The sequence below is a fragment of the Oenanthe melanoleuca genome, chromosome 10, assembly GCF_029582105.1.
Source record: "Oenanthe melanoleuca isolate GR-GAL-2019-014 chromosome 10, OMel1.0, whole genome shotgun sequence".
NCBI lineage: Eukaryota > Metazoa > Chordata > Aves > Passeriformes > Muscicapidae > Oenanthe > Oenanthe melanoleuca.
Genome location: NC_079344.1, coordinates 11,081,649 through 11,100,330, shown reverse-complemented (window position 1 = coordinate 11,100,330; position 18,682 = coordinate 11,081,649). Strand labels below are relative to the sequence as shown.

Below are 18,682 nucleotides of genomic sequence, written 5' to 3'. Positions count from 1 at the left end.
CCTGAATTTCAGAATGCAAGCAGTCTTGATTCTATACTTTTATCTCTTTGAGAAGAGCCACTTTGTGGGAAAGAAAATAATTTTTCTATGTCCTTTATATTCCCTTCCCCAAGACTCTTTGCTCATAGACATATCCCAAACTGAAAGTAACTCAGTGCTCTAGAGAAAGATGTTGGCTTTATCTCCGGGGCATGGCAACTTCCTGATGTTTTGCCTCTTAGGGTGGGTGAGCTGCATTATTCTCTATTGACATCCTTAATAATGATTGTTTACCTCCTTGTCTTGGCACGGGCAGTGTTTGTGCCTCCAGTGATGATCTGGCTTCAGAAAATTCAGTGTCTGAATTTGAGGAAGTAGTCTTCCAAATTCTGGTGTCCTTATAAAATCTCTTTCAAACCACTTCAGTCAGAAAAATCACACTGTAGATTGTTGTGCAATTGTATCTTTGTTTTAAATTTTATTTGTTTTTTTTGATGAATTGCAACCAGAAAATACTGTGAAACTGAATCAAAGGAAAAAAGGAAAACTGTTTAGGGCAAAACTACAGGGCAGTCTTCTGGTTTCCAACACAAGCTTAATACCAACTTCTGCTTGAGTGCCAGCACTTCATGTGGGACTCAGTTTCTTCATGAGGACAATTGATTTTGTTTCTGTAGAGAGCCCTTGTGCTTTTCTGTGCAAAAATGGCCTCTCAATGACCAAATAAAACAGCTGTGTTCTCTTTGCTGCAGGAGATGGCTTGCATTTTTCATTCCCTAGAGCAGAGTGGGGAAGTTGGAGTTTTTCTTATTCCTTTCACTGCTTTAGGGGCCATAGGGTTAATTTAGCAGAGTATTCTTATCTCCAAGCTGTAGCAGTGTATGTTCTTGGCATAATGAATCAGCTGAGTGGCATCAACAAAGAGATTTAAGCAGATAGACAGAAAGATAAATATCTCTTTGTTCTGCCTGGTAAGCAGTGCATTGCTCATCATATTTCAGGTTGACTGTAATTCAGTTTTGTGATTGAATACACTGCATGTTTTCCAGTGGTACCCGTGTTCTTGGCAAACACTTCAAAGGGACTGGATGGCAAAAGGGCTTCAGAAATGTCCACAGTAGCACTGCTGGTTGTGAGGCTTTCATCTACTAGACTGAAAAACTGACTTCAGGCCCCCACCACAGAATGAGAATTCCATCAAAACCGGGGATTTCTTTCTAGTGAGATCCCCCAGCTAATTTAGATGCAACTTGAACCATTTGAGGCTTCTGCTTGTTGGCTGGGGATTTGTGTCAGATGTTTCTGGTGAACTGCACAGGTGATTCAGGTCCCATGTTCTGAGCTGCAGTGCTCCAACTTTCACTGATGAGCAGCCACAAATGGAGGGGCAGGTCTAGAAATGAGGGAAACTAAGAAGGCATTGGATGTTTTCTTCTCCTCTCAGTCTCATCAGGCAGAAGGGGAACTCTTTCAAAGAAAATAGGATGGTGTGGTGGTGAAGACAGTGCTCCCCTGTCAGAGATGGCAGAATAGGATTAGACTGTCACAGGGGAAGAGTCAGAGATTGCTCAGACAGATCTGATCCAGGAGTTAGTTTTAATCAATAAACATGGGTATGTAAAATATTTAATAAGTACAGATTAATTGAAGGGCAATACTCTATTTACTGCACTTAAGGTTAGAATGGGATACAAAGGTGATCACATAAGTTCATTCTATGTCTTGGATGTCACACACATGAAAAAATGTCACTTACTAACCCATCCATGTCAGGCAAGAGAACCCTCAGCCTTGAGGGATAACCTTGAGAGCTGTCCCTGCTCAGGGGAGGTCAGTGCCACACATCCAGCTGCCACAGAGGGAGAGCTCAGCTGATGGCTGCAGATATTTATAGCTTGGAGTGGTTGATGGATATTCAGATTTCTGCTGTTAATACAGCTTTGGCCACTGATCAGCCCAGTCTTTAGCCAAAATAGGTTTTTTTTGGGTTTGTTGCTGAACTCCCACTGATGGCCTCACAAGATAGGAATCCCTTCAGTTCACTCAAAATAGGACCACCATCCCTGAGCACCTCTGAAAGCTGTTTGGTAGGAAAACTTCCATTTCCACTGGCCACTGACCATAGCCAGGGAGAAGGAGAGGGTTTAACTAAAGAATATCAGGAGGAGAGTCAAAAGACAGGACATTTTGCCACTTACCACACAGATTGTACACACTCACTCCAGGAGGGGTGATTCTTGCTGCCTACAAATCTGTGCAGTGCTGCTTGTACCTGTATGATTCATTTCCACCATCTGTATTTGTGCCAAAATATAGATAGATACCCATGCTGGTGCATCCCTAGATGGAGAGACCAACAGACACAGACAGGTGGGGAGGCCTCCTTTTTCCATTCTGCCTTCTGGAGATCTTGGCATACTTCCTCTTTCATTTATTCACTACTTTATTGACTATAAAACTGAAAAAATGGAAGAAAAAATAAAGAAAAACACTGACAGCACAGGAGAGCAGAGGAGAATCAATGAAATCAGACAGGAGAAACAAAATGAATGTGTTTTTTGCCCCTTCAGCAATTAATTCTCATTGCTTTTGATCAAAGGGTTCAGGAAACTGTAGTCCTGCCTCTCCATCTCTTTCTCACAGAATAGAGTATCTCAGCTTTTTCTATTTTGAAGAGACTGTTTTGATCTTGAAGGTGGGAAGTACTACAGAAAACATGTGAGGAAACAGCAAAAATTATTCTGCTCACCTTCCTCCATGCTTTTCAAGGAGTATTAAATCTAAAGCATAGGACAGTTGTGTGTTCTGGTCCCTATGGAGTTGAGATTCAAATGTGGAAATCTGTCTTAAAAGATCACAAATACACTTTGAGAGAATTTTTTTTAAAATAAATTCCCCAAGAAGCTCTACACACAGTGTTTCCCAGTTTTTCCCTCTTCCTATTGACATTGACACAGAAAGCTTAGACTTCAAGCTCTGAGTGCTAGAGGCTATTAAACCCTAGATCTAGTCCAATTTAATCTGTCCCTGAACAGCTCAGGGAGGCTCTGAGTCTGATCTAAATTGTCCCTACGTTATGCTCCCCAGCTCTCTTCTTCTTGTCATGTTTTATACTCTTATTGACTTTTACAGAGCTTCTTGAGTAATTCTTCAAGGAAGATTGACTGATTTAAGGGGTTAGTCATCCTGCAGGTTAGTAAACATGACAGCTGGTTGAGGATTAACAGGAAATCATGAATAAAATCATTGGGATTGATAAGGGGTTCTCAAGCAATTAAAGTTTTCTCTCAGAGAGTCAAATAGAAAACAGAAATACAGAGTGAAGGTCAGAGGAGGAGGGTGACCTTCTCCATGCTGACAGCCACTGAGCCTCAGAATGCAGAGTTAGTGTAGGTGGTTCCCAGCAAGGGCAGGCAGTGCTGGAGAGCTGCAGGCCAAGCTGCGGGAGCTGGGCAGAGCTGTGTGGGACTGGAATTGCTGTGGGAGCAGCAGCTCAGTGCAGGGGCATGGCAGCAGGGTGGTGAGAAGGTGCAGAGCAGCATTAAAATGGGTTGGCAGCCTGGGCTGGGGGTGCTGGTTGGTGCCAATGGTGGAGGAAATAGCAGGACCAGGCCAGGCAGCAGAAAAACCCTCCAATCCCTCCTCCAGGTAAGGGTTTGCTAAGCTAGTGCACAGAGCAGGCTGAGATGACTTCAGGTGACTTATTTCCCTTTTCCAATGTCTCCACCTGCTTCATCACTGGGATTGAGGTTTGCTGCCCATGCTGCTTCCTGCTTATTCCTTCCATAGGTTCTCTAGTTGCTGATGGATGCTCTGGCATGATGGATGCTCATCTCTAGCATCTCTCCCTTACTCCAGCTGCTTCTCCTGTCCTGTCAATGCCCACTGCTGCCTTTAGAGATCCAGGTGTGAGAGGCTCTGGCCCTTTTTAATGAAGTGGAAATGGGTTGGAGCCCACCAGCCCTGGAGCAGCAGGACCAGGAGCCATCTGCTGTGGGCTGCAAGGGCTGCTTGGCAATCAGAGAGCTCAGCTCCTGCCCTGCTCAGGCCACCTGGCCCCCAGTGATTGCTGAGCTCCTGACAGCTTTTAATGTGTGTCACAGCAAGGACTGGCAGGAGCAGTCAGGAAAATTTAGGCAGGGTTGGTTTAAAGGGAGGCAGCCTGGAGTCTGGTATGGTTTCATGTTTGTCCTGAGGACCAGGGCAAGGGATGCAGTGGGTGAAGGAATGTGTTTTAGAAACTTAGTAGAATTTGTATTATATCTCCTTTCAGTCTGATATCCTGGAGCTACATGATTAAGGGAATATTGTAGATCTCATTTTATACTTTTCTAAATTTTTAAAAAAAATTTTTTTTGTCATTTTCTTGCCCATGCAGTAAAGCCTTTAAACATTATCTGAATGTGACCTTTAAAATATTGGAGCCAGAAAGCAACAGAAAAGAAGCCCAAACTTCTATTGCTTATGTTGTTTTGTTAATTTTTAAATACTGTGGGTTTCCAGAATCACTTGATTCATGGCTTTCATTATGCAGGTATTTGTGGGAATACATTTAGAAGTTAAACATAATTTCTCTGGCTGTGACAGGACTGTACAGCCACAAGGTTTTTGAATTTTTTGATCTTAGCAAGGTGTTCTCTCAGGACTGAAGTGCAGCTCTATGTGAAGATTTTCTGCTGTTGGCTACTCTTTCTTTATTCAGCTTTTCTCACTCCTCAGGAGCTTTGGTAGTTTCAGGAAATCTTGTGGTGATGTAACTGGAATTAGGTTTATTAGTACTTGGAAGGAGATACAGACTTATGGTTTGGTTCATCTGGAGAGTTCCTGTTTCCAGACAGGACACTGTTGTCCTTTGGTTTTTTTTCATGTATTGTTCCAAGAACATAGGTCATGTTCAGCAAACAACATTTTAAATATTAAAAAAAGTTTAAAAAATTTGTTTTTTAAACTGAGACTATTAGCAAGTGTTCAAGTCTGAGTTCAAGCACTGAGTAGCCACAATTACCAAACAGGAAGGAGTTTAATTTTAATTTTTTCTCCTTTGCAGAGTCCAACAGCCGCCGGGCAGTGAACAGAGGCTACCTGGAAGAATTGCTGAGGCTCTACCAAGACTGGCACCACAATGATGTCTCCAACAACTACATTTACATTCGTAGGGGTCTCCTGCTCTGCCTTAAATACATCACCAACATCCAGCTGGGCAGGGAGACTTTCCTTGGCTCCCGGGGAATGGAGATTCTCTTCACAAGTGTGCAGGTAACTGGTGCTTTTTGTGTTTAAATGAGGTGATCTGGGGGCTGGAGCTGGGTTCTACATCCCACTGCAGGAAATTCCATTGTTATATAAATTCAGGATAGGAATATGAATGAAAAACTGATAAAATTAAGAACTAATGACTTTCTACACAGTTAGTACTTCAGAAAAGCTGAAGCATTTAGTTTTAAAACAGAACTTAATTTCTATGAGATGCATGGGAATTTTAGTTCATGCTTTAAGTGCTTTTCTCTTTCCTTATACATCCTGCTGCCTGCTTGGACAATTTCTCCTGAAGAATAATACAGTATCTCTATAGGGGAATTGGGTCTTTTGTGAGATTTTTCTTTACAATATCCAGATGATTCCACTCAATCAGCCTTTTAAACAAAAGGGTCATTTAGCCAAGCCTTTCCTAATGAGAAACACCCATCAACAGTTTTTCAGGAGGTTACATTTTGATCTTGTGAAACATTAATGTGAGTTCAAAAAAGATGCTATGGTCCTGTGGATGGGATGCCTATAAGGTATAGAAAAGGCAGGTACAGAGCAATGAGAGTTTCCTCAGCCCCTCAGCAAAATGCTTCCTTAGCTTGCTTTGAACTTAGAGAAAATCACCAGTGTGATTCCATAGGAGTGTTTCCATTGTCATTCTTACTGGCTCTGCATTATCTCACTCTAGAACCATCAGAAAGAAAAAAACTGTCTCCTTCTCCCTTAAAAAAATCAATTGCCTTATGATTCAGTGTATTTTTCTTCCTGTTTTCCATCACTGTCATGAAGGATTTTTCTGTGAGTCATTTCTTACCACCAGAGTATGGGAGACTTCTGGAATTTTTTCACTTCACTTTCCTCATGAAGAACTGACCTTTTCTTTAGGTAGGATGAGGTGGCCAGAGCCAGCAGACCTCCCAGAGGATTTTGGCCTCTGCTCATGAGAAGTGCCTGGTCTGAGGAGACGTGAGCAGGGTGGATGGAGAGAGCTGCTCCAGGGTGGATGTTGGCTCGTTCCCTCTGCAGAGCCTTCCACAGCCCATGGAGCTTTCTGAGCTAACACCTCCTGATAGCTCAGCCTGGGAGCAACTCCATGGGAATGCAAACGTGGGGGCACCTTGGGTGAACAAACAGGAAATGACACACCAAGGCTCCAGTGAGCACTGCTAATGCTGATCCTCCCAAAGGTCAGAAGTGGAGCAGAAATGACAGCTTCAGGGGCTCCAGATTGCTTTTTGTATCCACTCCCAGTGTGTGTTATTAGGGAGACCTTGGACAAGGAATAGCCAAGGTTGATATATTCAGAATTCTCTCACTCACATATTCTCTCACTGCTTCTTTGGGATATTGTCAGTCTTGCAGTGTCTGTCCAAGACATGAAGGGTTGGCAGGAGTCTGGCAGCCCTAGGAGGTCTCACTTGTGCTCTTCCCTACTCTAACCTGGGGTAGAGGCTGCTGTGCCATGAAAATATTCATAATTTTCATGATAGGAAGATGGGAAATCCTGTCTCCTGACATGGACAACAGGCTGTAGCAAGAGAGAAAGAGATGAAGGCAGGAGAAGACAAACAGCTCCTGACTGGGAAAGCAATGACTCTGTGTGTGGACAGTATTTTAGTGCCTTTAGGGAATGCTCTGGCTGTGGTGATTAACCTGGGCCAAACTCTGAGCAACTAATGAGGTTTTTAAGGTGTTGAAGTCTAACTAGAAAAGTTAGAAAACTTTTTAAGCTTTTTTTTTTTTTTTACAGACATATTTATTGAAATGAAAACCATTTTGCCAAGCTGGATTTGTTTTAAACTCCAGTGGAAATTCAATTTACAAGGCTGGTTTTCAGTTGAAACCTCTCTGGCTGCCTATTGTCTGGGCTGATGGACAGATGAAATACCTGAGCTTTTAATAGTCCTTAAGCTTATTTCTTTACAGGAGGAGCCAGTAGTTCAAAAACTGTCACCTCACATAGATTAGAAATGACTGCTGCTGTATTGGAGAAGAGTTTAGAGATATTTTAGGGGAATTTAGAGATATTTTAAATTCTACTTCTACCTGGAATAAAAAATAATTTTAGATAATGAAATCGTTAATGGAAAGGAAGTACTTTCTGTTCCCATTCCCTCTTCCTAGCTGCACTTAGATTTCCCTGACAGTTAAATGGTATATTCACATTAGCACTGTCTGGTTTTGTGTGCAGTGTCAGAGCTGCCTACTCAGACAAGAAAACAGGTTTGTGTGTGCTTTAGGAGAGACTGCTGCATGGAACATTATCTTGATATTTTATCACTTTTCCATCTGGTTTCTTAAACTTGCCTTGTTTCTCTTCAGCCTTCCCATCCTACTCTAGGATAACATTATCCTGCATTCCACTCTGTCTGCCAGTAGGAGAATCCATCAGCATCACTATCTTTTGTCTTCCTGTCATATTGAAACCTCTTTTTTATATATATATATATATATGTCACATACCATAATATCTGTTCTATTCCAGATTCAGTGGAGAAAAGATTGAGTGTGGAGATTAAAAAGTAGATCTGAATCCAGGTTAGCTCTACATGAGTTTTCTGAGCTAAGGATTTACTCTTCCCTCATTCACATTATTCCACCACAAAAATAAATGGGATAGTTTACACACAGAGCAGTCTCCTGTCTGCTTCCCAGGTGTCAGTAAAAAGGGCTTTTCCAGCACACTGATGTAATAATTTTCAGTCATTTGTAAACAGTGTTACCTTAGAATCTGAGAGCACTTTATGAGCAGTAATGAAAACAGTCCCACATATTCCCTCTAAGGCTTGCTTGCACTTGTGAGCTAATTTGCTGTACAGAAAAATATGACTTTCAAATAGCATCATTGACTAACTCCATGTGTTGAAGTTCATTGTCTGGATGAACATGCCTTGTACTTGACTATTTAAATTCACTTGGCAATGAATTAGGATGGTTGTCCCAAGGCAGGCAATTAAACAGTCCTGTGTTCACTGTTTTAGCAAAAACAGATCAGTTTTAGTAAACTAAACTAGTAGACTGTTAAGAATATTAGCCTGTTCCCACATGTAGGCAAACTTTCCTAATCTTTCCTTTAATAACAAGCAAACAAAGGCAACCATATGAAGGAGTGAATAAATCAAAATAGAAATAGGAACCCTTCTCCTTGGTGTTTGCTTTACCCATAATAAAACTTTCCTCTGAGATGCTTTCATAATTTTCTTTCCTCTCCCCCTAGTTCCAAACAACCAGAGAACTAGAAATACATTTAAAATTCTTGTAGTGAATCTTGTAAGCATGTCAGCTTTAGATGATTTTTTTCTATCCTCCCTACAGGAATCCTGGTTAATCCCACTGAATCTTATAATGCTGCTCAATCATACATGAGAAAACAGAGTAGAATCCTCTACAACCAAAAGAACCTCAATGCAGCCATTTTCATGTTCCTAATTATTATAAAGGACTTTATAATGACAGAATCATTTAGATTGGAAAAGACCTTTAAGATTGAATCCAGTCATTAACCCAGCACTCTCAAGTCCACCACTAAACAGTGTCACCTTTTCCTACAAGGAGATCAGATTAGTCAGGCAGGACCTGTGTTCCAGTGGTCATTTTATGTTCTTGATGTTCTTTTGGCCCTCTGCCTGGTTCTGCTGAATGCTTGGATTGTTTTTTTTTTTGTTTTGTTTTGTTTTGTTTTGTTTTGTTTTTTGTTTTTTTTTTTGTCCAGCCCAAATCCTGACTATGGGCTGTCAGACAATGGCACAGAGTATCTGTTCTTCCCTCTTGGTTGTTCTGTTTTATCTCTGCCACAGGGATGCACAAATATGAAATAGTTGTAGAATGTATTACAATATTGCTATTTTGCCTTATAGCACATTCATGCTGCTTATTTAAGTTGCATTCCTGTTCTGATGAGCTCAGTTCCAAACCAATGAAGAAAACATGCTGAGAGGCAGAGTGAAAATTGTGAATTTGGGTAGGAGGGCTGGGTTTTCTGAGAATTGCACCAATTGGTTTTAAACAGCTTTGCTTTTGGGCAGCACTATGGTTCCTTTATCCAAATTCCCTGACTCTGTTATATTGAAGACATGCACTGTGATGTATGAAGACTTACATCACTTCTATGATGTCCCAGGGGGTCTTTGCTTTAGTTCTGTGGGGATTTTGGTTTGTTTTATTTGCAACAAAAGTCTGAGAAACTCACTTGCAAAACAGTACAACAAAAAAAATACAAAATATTCTGTCTTCAAAGTATACCTGGGCTCTACAAAATCCTTACATGTCTATTTTTTCTTCTCTGGATTATAGCAGCAGAAATTGTGGGATACTGCAGTTACTGATTATTTTATGATTAGGTAACATATAGTGATCTTTCAGAATAACTCTTGGGTCTAATGCTTTAACCACAGAGAGTAGAGTGCAGTGGGAGTGCTCTCTTTGAGAGTATATTGTGTACCATGAACACACTGAAATCCTGCTGTTAACTGTGTTAGTTTATCTCTGTGAGTTTTGGCATGATGACTCTGGGTGCAGTGGTGCTGAAGGGGCAGAATCACAGATTTTGGCATGTTTTGGCAGCCAAAACCATACACACAGGCTCCACAAAGCCTTTTTTAATCCATATTAAAAACCATATTGCTTCAGTGATACTGTTACTTGTGTTATCTTCCTTTAATGTACCCTGACTACAACAATTTGGAGCAGAGCTCAGAGATGCTGTGTCTCCCAAATGACATGTGGGGATGGAAATCCCCTGAGGTCCATGCATGTCTGTAAGAGATGGGCTGCAGGAACTCAAGTTTCAGACTGCAGAACTTGCTGTTCCGGTTATATTTCTTCAATGATAAAAAAGAAGGGGAAATAATGTGAACAATATGAAGCAATGTGTCCAGCACTTTCACATAATTTTCAGGTACAATCACAGTGCAGTTTCCTTGATTTGTGAATATTCCAGAATTTAGGAAATACTTGAGAAGAAATATTGAAAAGTATTGATAACTGGACAAGATTATTGCAAGAGTAAACCTGTAGGTTTTATAGGACTGGAAAACCAAGATTATGATTTTACTGTAGTTTATGGGTGTGAATCATGGCTGGTAAAGGGAATTATGTTTTCATCAGAAGAGTGGCTCTGCTTTGGGGGGTTATGTGTGACAGGGAGGACTGTTGTAAGAAGCTGTTCTTAATGTAGTTCTCCTTTGTTTCCTAGGACTGTTTGTCTTGTAAAAATCTGGATCCTATCATAACTACTGCGACTCATATTCTGAGGAAGTGCTACCCCAAGGAGCATCTGCCTGTGGTGACTGTCAGGAGTTCCTATTCCTTCCCTCTTCCTGGGAATGCCAGTGCTGAACCTCCATGTGAGGGATCTGAAGGTAAATGGCCAAAGGGTGAGTTCAAAAGGAGCATGACATAAGAATTAAGTGTGGGATCTGGGGAAGGGAGACTTGGCATAATCCTGAGATTCACAGATAAAATTAATCTGATAACCTACAGTGTCACTCAATAGGGAAGAAATTACTCCCAGGTCTTCTTGAAGCTGTGAGAGTCTGTTTGGAGAATAAATGAGAGAAGACAGAAAGGAGTAAGGAAAAGGGGAAAAAAATTCTTCTGTTATCCAAAAAATAGTGGAACAGAGTGGGTATTGCTCTTCAGTAACAGACAGAGACATGATTGTGCATTGGCTGCTTGGGGGGTAAGAACTGCCCTGCAGCCTTTTCAGTAAAGAATTGCAAGAATTATCATGCTTTTCCTTTCCTAAAGTAAAAGCAGATAGCAGTCATGCTGCATGAGTAAAAGATGGGAGCTGTTGCTGGAAAGCAGAACTGGAACACAGGCAGGAGAGCTGCTCTGCAGAAAAGGCTCCATGATACACAGAAGCAATTTTTGCTACATTCAATTTGGTGTGGATGATGCTGAAATACTGTAACAATCATAGCAGTAAAACACCCTAATCTAGATAATACAGATTAAGAGCATCCTGTAATATCATTGCAGCCAAGCAGAAAATCTCTGCATTGCTTTGCAAAATGAGTTGGATCCATATCATGGGGACATTTGTCATGGTTTTGAAAGGCAGTGCTGGAGTCCAAGAGAGGAGAGCTTAAAAACTGGGTGAATTGGTGCCAAATTCATTTGTATGAGATTAACAAATGGGATTTGCTTTAATCAGGGTTGTGGTGGGTTGTGGACTGTGTGGCACACACAGAAGAATTTACATGTATTTCTCTGTGGGGTATGAGAGGGATATTAGGTTGAACACCTGTCTCTGCCTCCTTCCTCCTTCTGCAGGTGACAGTGAAAGTGAAGGAGAGGAAGAGGCTGAAAACGACTGGGATAACGAGGATGTGGAGAGTAAAGAGGAAGTAGGTATACGAGAATAGTTCCCATAATTATCTACATACTGGAAAATAAAACTTTCATTGTTCATTTTTACACCTTGAAACACTAAGCAGAGAATGTAGATGTGCATGTGGTCCCATGTGAACACACTAGATGGGAAATAGGAGGATACTTGGAAGAAGGAAAGGAGAATGCACTGACTTTCACTGAAAAGTGCCCTGCTTTTATTGTATTCATTGTCATGCTTGTCACCCAGAGTGGAGGGAGTTTGGTGGCTTCTCTGTTCCTGCAGAGGCTGCCCAGAATCACGTCCCCAGTCAGGGATAAATGGTGGGTCTTTGATCCACTAGGCATGTGCCAGGAAAAGGGCACTTAGGGAAAATTGATTTATCATCTAGGAAAGGCTAACCCTTTCTTTATTCCTATACCAGTGCATATTTAGGCTGTGCACCTTCCCTAAGGAAAAGGTTAGTTCTTTTAAGCCACAGCTGGTGCATTTGAATCTATATGCCTTCTTTATTTGCTGCTGTGCATAGACAAATAATACAATTAATTATTCAATATCTCTCTGAATTCTCCCTTTGCACTCTCCCTGAAGTGACCTAACTAGCAAAAAGAACTTCTACCAGCTGAAGATGAGGGTGCAAACTTTTTTGTTGTGAAAATATAAACAAGCTCATATGCAAATGTGAAGTAGTGAATACTGCTAATAAGTCTTGTCCACATAAAGAGGCTTGGGAAAGCAAATTAAAGAAATGAAGTTGCAAATGCAGTCTAATTAGAAATGATTGAGACCTTCTATGAAAGGGAATTCTCATTACTTGTCCTGTCTTTTTCTCCTCAAATATTAAACTGATGTCACCCAGTGAAAAAAGGAAGTTAACCCCCCCACATTATCTGAGTGTCCTAACTTGCCCCTGTCTGGCTGTTTTTATCTGAATATTAGAACTCGTCAAGATGCTCATTAGGAATAAGGCTCATAGTGGATTTATCTCCTTCTTTAATTAGTTATTCATTCAGTAACAGCTCCACTATGCTTCTGAACTATTTCATTATTCATAAGGATTTACCAAGTAGATGTAAGCAGTTTTGGAGTTGGTTTTTTTTTTTTTTTTTATTTTTTATTTTTTATTTTGCCTAAGAGCTTATTCTGAATATGAGTTTTAAATACTGTTTGTCTGGTTTACTGGCCATATATCTCCTGTAAAAAACCTTGCTAAAGGAAAAGCAAGCAGGGAATGGATAATGAACGTTCAGCTTATCCCTTTTTCTTTTCCTGTATAAGATCTTTTGCAGAATGTTTGCTGGTATTGATGTGATTTACAAACATTTTCACAGCTACATAACACATCCATGCATGCTAACAACACCAACCAAACTGAAACTTGGCTCTACCCTTCCATCAGGAACTGTTCAGAGAGTTCTATGAAAATAAAAATCACCACATCTTTTCTTTTCCATCTGAAATTTGAAGCTTCTTATGCATCAGTGTGCTCTTATTGGCAAATCCTTTTCCACCAACCTCATGCTCCTGGCAGGTCTTCATTGCTTTTCCATCTCTGCCCAAACAGCACTTCAGACTCTGCTTTTTCACCCAAGTGTGGCTCATGGTTTGAAATGCCATGGGCAGTGCTGCATTCAGGCAAATTTACTTATTTTTTGTTTTATAACAGCTCTGGAAATGAATCTGTTTGTCAGGAGCAAATAATTACTTTGATGGCATTTGGTGGGACATAAACACATTGAATTATTTGAATAATGCTGTAATGTAATGCCCAGTCATCAATGCCATGTCTCCATCCTTTCCTCTTGTTCCAACTTTTCCTGTTTGTTTTTTGTTTGGTCGGTTTTTTTGTTTTATGTAATAGTCAAATGCTGGACACAGTTTGGCTTTGGTTCTCACATCTGATATGGGTGAGGCTGCACAGTAATGCACAGCAGCCTTTGACTGTGAACGTTTCAGGTACTGGTTTTATCCTCAATTCACTGATGGTTGAGATCATCTCGTGGGGCAGGTGTAATACACGTGCTGTTCTATTCTGCTTTTGTAGGACTGTGACTTGGAGACTGATGTGAATAAATTGAGGTCAAGGCCAGTGCTTGACCGGCCAGAACAAGAGCTTGAAAAGTATGAAGCTCTGTGTGCAGAACTGTCCCAGAATTTTCAGGTATGATTGTAGTGCAGTTTCCTTTATTTGTGAATGTTCCGGAATTTAAGAAATACTTGAAAGGGAGTATTGACAAATAATAGCTAGACAAGGCTATTTCAAGAGTGAATCTCTAAGTCTTACAGGACTGGAAAGCCAAAGATTATGACTTCTGCTGTAGTTTATTGGTGTGAATCATGAGTGATAAAAGGAATGATGTTTGATGCACATTTGTCTGGGTGTAGATTAAGTAAGCACTGTTGAATCAATTGCCACATGAGAAATCTGTCAGATAATTTGTATCCTTGCTGGCAATTTCAACAGCAATATCAGAATCAGAATGAGATGTGAAAAGTAAATACTGTCAGCTAGTGGTTTGAAGGAAGAGGAGATTGCACTGAATGAAATGAACAGTTCAAATAATTTTTTTTTGTAGTGGTGCTTGGGACAAGAAAATAAGGAATATGGCACTCATTACATGTTTTGGAATTTAGGAGAGCTGAAAACCCTGTTTCAAATATGAATCTGAAAAAGACTGCTAGGTTAATGTATCTCCTGTAAGCACAATATTGTGACCATAAATAGCCAAATGGAATTAAATCATACTCCTGCATGAAGGTAAAGTTTTGCATGACAGATTGGTCACCTTTACCTCCCTGTAACATTTATATCTTTGAAAAAATGCCTTGCAAAATATCTTCCCTTCTTTGTTTGAATGATTGGTTTTGGTTGAGTCATCTTCATCAGATTCTTTTTGGTTTCTGAGGTTGAAACAGCTTTGTGGATAGAGAAATACTGGCAAGTGGTCCATGCACTGAGTTTGCTCTGGCTGTTTTATTGGTTGAGTACAGTTTTGGGAGATATGTAAATATTTCCTCTTTTCCTCCTTGAAAGGTTTCATCTGGAAGGAGGCACAATCTGTCTGTAGTTTCTTTTAATTTCTTCTGCTTTTTACATTTAAAGGAGCTTGAATTTGAATCTGAGGAAAAGAAGAGCTTGGAGGACAGGACTGAGAAGCTTCCCTCTGCTCCCTCTCATTTCATTCCAAGTGCTACTTCTGTGAAATATCCAAACTGCAGATGGAGAAACCAAAGTGCCACAGAGATGGGATCAGATCCAGGGGAAAAGGATTTCAAAGTCCCATTTCAGAGCAGGAGAAAGAAGGAGGAATGCATATGGGATAAGAATGATGAAAAGAGAGACATTGCTGAAGAAGCCCAGAATAAAGACTTCTGTGAGGAGGAAGATCCATCCAGGAGTCATGTGTTTGCTTTTTGCCCTCTCCCAAAAGATGCTGCTTGGTACAAAAAAATGTTTTACCCTCACTGTGAGGCCTCAATCAACGCTAGTCCTGAAGTGATGCTGGAGAGCTCAGATATAGTTAGAAATCTTCTGGAGAAGCACCACATCCCATTCCATAGCCCTTGTTTCTATGCAGCCAGGGCCAAATGTGTGAAGTCCATCCCAGGCTACAGAGAGCTGGCATTCCCAGATTTCTGGGGTCACCAGCCACCTCCTTCCAGCAAGCCCGTGTTGGAGCGCAAGCACGGGGTCCAAAGGTGATTGTGCTTTAATGGAGTGACCACACTGAGAGCTCTTGGGCTCAAACATGGCTTATTAGGTCTTGTTCTAACAGCTCTTGTTGAATGTCTCAGGAAGTTATTGAACAAGTTTTTTGCCACCCAATTATTTGCCTCAATTGATTGGTGAATTCATCAATATACCTATATCTGTGATAAGATTCTAAGTTGGATTGTGAATCTGTGATCTTGTTAGAACACAAAGAAGAACAAGTCCATTTTAGAGATGGAGAAGCCTCTGTGTCCTTGTAAGATATATTTTTACCTTCAATCTTACTCTTTATTCAGCCACGTTTAGTGCTTTTACCATTGGTCCCATCTGGTTCTTTCAGGGACAATCCTATCTGTCCTCTCAGGACCTCTCATTATTTAGGTGCTCACTTGAGTGGGAAGTTGTGTTTTGAAGTCATGCTGGGAGAGAAAGCTCCTATAAAAACAATTTTTTGGCTTGACATAGGCCTATATGCAATGACTTTATATTTCCTTTTAGTGGTATGGGGATTTTTAGCAGGCAGCAAAGATGGTGGATTCTATGCTAAACTTTAGAATTGATCAACAAATGGCATTTAAGACGACTGATTGCTGACTGCTAGGGAGAATCATTCTTTCTGCAGTAAATATTTAAGCTAGAAATCTTATTTAGAGGCAAAATCACTCTACCATCTTCCTGCACTGTTGCTCTAAAAGCTCTGCTTTTAAGGCTACAGCAACATGTGTAACTGCACAGCTAAAATGGGACTAATCATATCATGCTTTGAGGCATAACATGATTCAAAGGTCAGGAAGAAAATCTGCTGTTCCACATTTGACCATCTTCAGGGAACAGAGAAGCTCTGTTTAATAATGAGTAGAAATCAGCTTGACTTATAGTCAATATTCACTCTGAGTCAGATTTGTAAGTTTGGAAGTTATGGTAGGTATTTCCTCACAGGGTAAGACTGTCCACTTGGGGGTTGGCATTGACTGGGAAGAACTGGGGATAAATAAAATATGACACAGTAGTGTCAAATCCAGCAGTGAATAAAAAATTTTGCAGAATCAGTGTTTTAACCCAAAAGGCAACCCATAGTAATGGGGATGGACCAGAAGTGTTCTCACAATGTGAAAAAAAAGTTCACCTGGAATCAGCACATGGAAGTCCTTCCCAGTCCTTAAAAAGAATTTCCTAAGACTCTTTCTAGAAGCATACTCTATATTTCTCACACTGTCTCTACAATTTGCTGATTTGCTGCTTTCTTGTTCTCAGGGACAGAGTCCTGGATGATGTTCGCCGCCTAATCCAGCCAGGGGATGTGATAGGAAGAACTGTGTTTGATTTAGATGATCCCAGGTGGGTCACTTAAACTGAGTGTGCAACCAGTGCCAGTGCTCCCACTGAGCTCAGTTCACTTGACCAGCTCTGATACAGGTAAAGAAGAAATAGCACAGGAGGTAAAGCCCTAACAGAGGAAATATCCAGGAGGAGCAGATTCCTTGTAGATGACTCCAGGGAAAGGATTTGCTGTGGAAGTCACTGGAGGAGGAGAGCATCAAAACTTTTAAGATAGAACAAGAAAATACACCAGAGGGACTGTAGGTTGTCCCTGGATCTCTCTGCATTGCATGCAGTGATTTGGAACAGAGATGTGAAGACTGGTGCTGGGAACTGTACTTACAAATCCATCCTTTCCACCCCCTGAGGCAGCATTTCCCACTGAGTGCCTGCACAGCCAGTGTCACAGGCTGTAGATGTGCCCTGTTTAATAGTGTGACACTCCCACAGCACTTCTGAAAAAACCCTCAAACATCTGGCCTTGTAAACTGCTTTAAAAGCTCAGCTGTGGTTTGTGAGAAAATGTAGCACCAGGCAGTTGAGAGGGTCCCAAATCTAATGAAATTGCATTTAGAGGAAGGATAGGTGACTTGGAGGACATTCTTTGGAGTAAAAAAGAGGTGAGAGTTTGAGGTAGGAGAAAGTTATGTAGCTGCTTAGGATTAATTTAAGGGTTTCTAAGCAATTGGAGGAAGAAACTCTATAGATGAAGGAAGAGTAAATACAGAGTAATTGTATAAAACTGCCTTCTGCAATTAATGAAATAATAGGAATAGTCCAGTGGGAAAGTAAGTCAAATAAAGAAAGCAAACATGGACAGCAACAAAAGAGAGTATTGGGAAAAGGCAAGATGTGATTTAGAATTACTAAGCAAGAGTAGAGAGAAGTTGCACTGGATAGGAAGGTTATGGATTTGTTCACTTCCTCCTCTTTCCAGGGTTGTACTTACTAAAAAAAAAATATTAAAGCCAATTTTAGCGTACAAAAGGTGCTGGGGAAGGCTTAGCTTTGAAGCAACCTGCTACAGGTGTCCTTGCTTTGCTTTCCAGCAGTGGCTCAAGCCCAGCTGCTCCAGGCTGTCTGACGTTTTTCTCCAAGTTCGAGTCGGGAAACCTTCGGAAAGCGATCCAAGTGCGAGAGTAAGTACCCTGCAGGGAGGTGTCCCACCCACAGCACGGGATGGAGGCTTCTCCTGGCCTTGGAAAGGGTCAGCCAGGGAAACAGCTTAGGTGATGTGGAGCTTGTTGTGCCTTCTGACACCTGGATGTCATGGAAGGAACATGATGAAGAAAACAGCTCAAAATGTTTTGACTGTTATAGTGTGAGTATTTAATGGTGCTTGATGGTGATGCTCACAAGGTATCAATCAATTGGACTGCATAGGCTGCTGTCAGCATGTTCAGTGGCAGACAGGAGGTGTTCATGGCCACTGTTTATACTATTCTCCTTTGCAGGTTTGAGTATGACCTGATTCTGAATGCAGATGTGAACAGCAGCCAGCATCACCAGTGGTTCTACTTCGAGGTCCGTGACATGAAGTCAGCGGTTCCCTATCGCTTCAACATCATCAACTGTGAGAAGTTCAACAGCCAGTTTAATTATGGTAGGAGCCTTTGGGGACTTGGGGTGGCCTTCTCTTCACGAGAGCATCTTTTTAATGACATAAAGGTTTCAAACTCTCCTTGTCTATAAGTATCAGGGAGACTGTAAATTCAATCTTATCTGCCCTGAAGTCCACTGAAAAAGTCACTTTAGATTTGTCAAGGAACCTTTGTCTATCCTCAGGAGGACTGTGGAGGAAACAGAATATTGAGACCTGGGAGAGGATTTGTGAGGGGAAATAAATGTCACTGTTGTGTTTATAGGCCAGAACTGAAGAAGAATGGCACTAGGGTTGGGAGAGCTGGGGGGGGAAAGACAATCTGTTGGAACTGAAAGAGCAGCATAGGATTGGAAAGTACTTCTAAGATTTAAAGAAATGTGATAATCCTCAAACAAATATTCATGATTCTTTGGTTTTATCTAGTAAGACATCTTCAGACCTACTGAAATTTCTGTTGATATTAATGATGATTAAAAATTCTATTCCT

The 18,682-nt window shown here is 41.0% G+C and overlaps 1 protein-coding gene across 1 annotated transcript in view; it reads left to right on the top strand.

Annotated features, from left to right (window-relative positions):
• Window positions 1–18,682, top strand: part of AGBL1 (AGBL carboxypeptidase 1) — a 261,953-nt gene that overhangs the window by 46,817 nt on the left and 196,454 nt on the right. Inside the window, exons 7-14 of the mRNA XM_056500274.1 lie at window positions 5,027–5,235; window positions 10,421–10,586; window positions 11,503–11,576; window positions 13,605–13,721; window positions 14,664–15,259; window positions 16,527–16,610; window positions 17,645–17,731; window positions 18,047–18,195. Of these exons, the coding sequence (XP_056356249.1) occupies window positions 5,027–5,235; window positions 10,421–10,586; window positions 11,503–11,576; window positions 13,605–13,721; window positions 14,664–15,259; window positions 16,527–16,610; window positions 17,645–17,731; window positions 18,047–18,195 (1,482 nt within the window). The remainder of the gene's footprint in view (window positions 1–5,026; window positions 5,236–10,420; window positions 10,587–11,502; window positions 11,577–13,604; window positions 13,722–14,663; window positions 15,260–16,526; window positions 16,611–17,644; window positions 17,732–18,046; window positions 18,196–18,682) is intronic.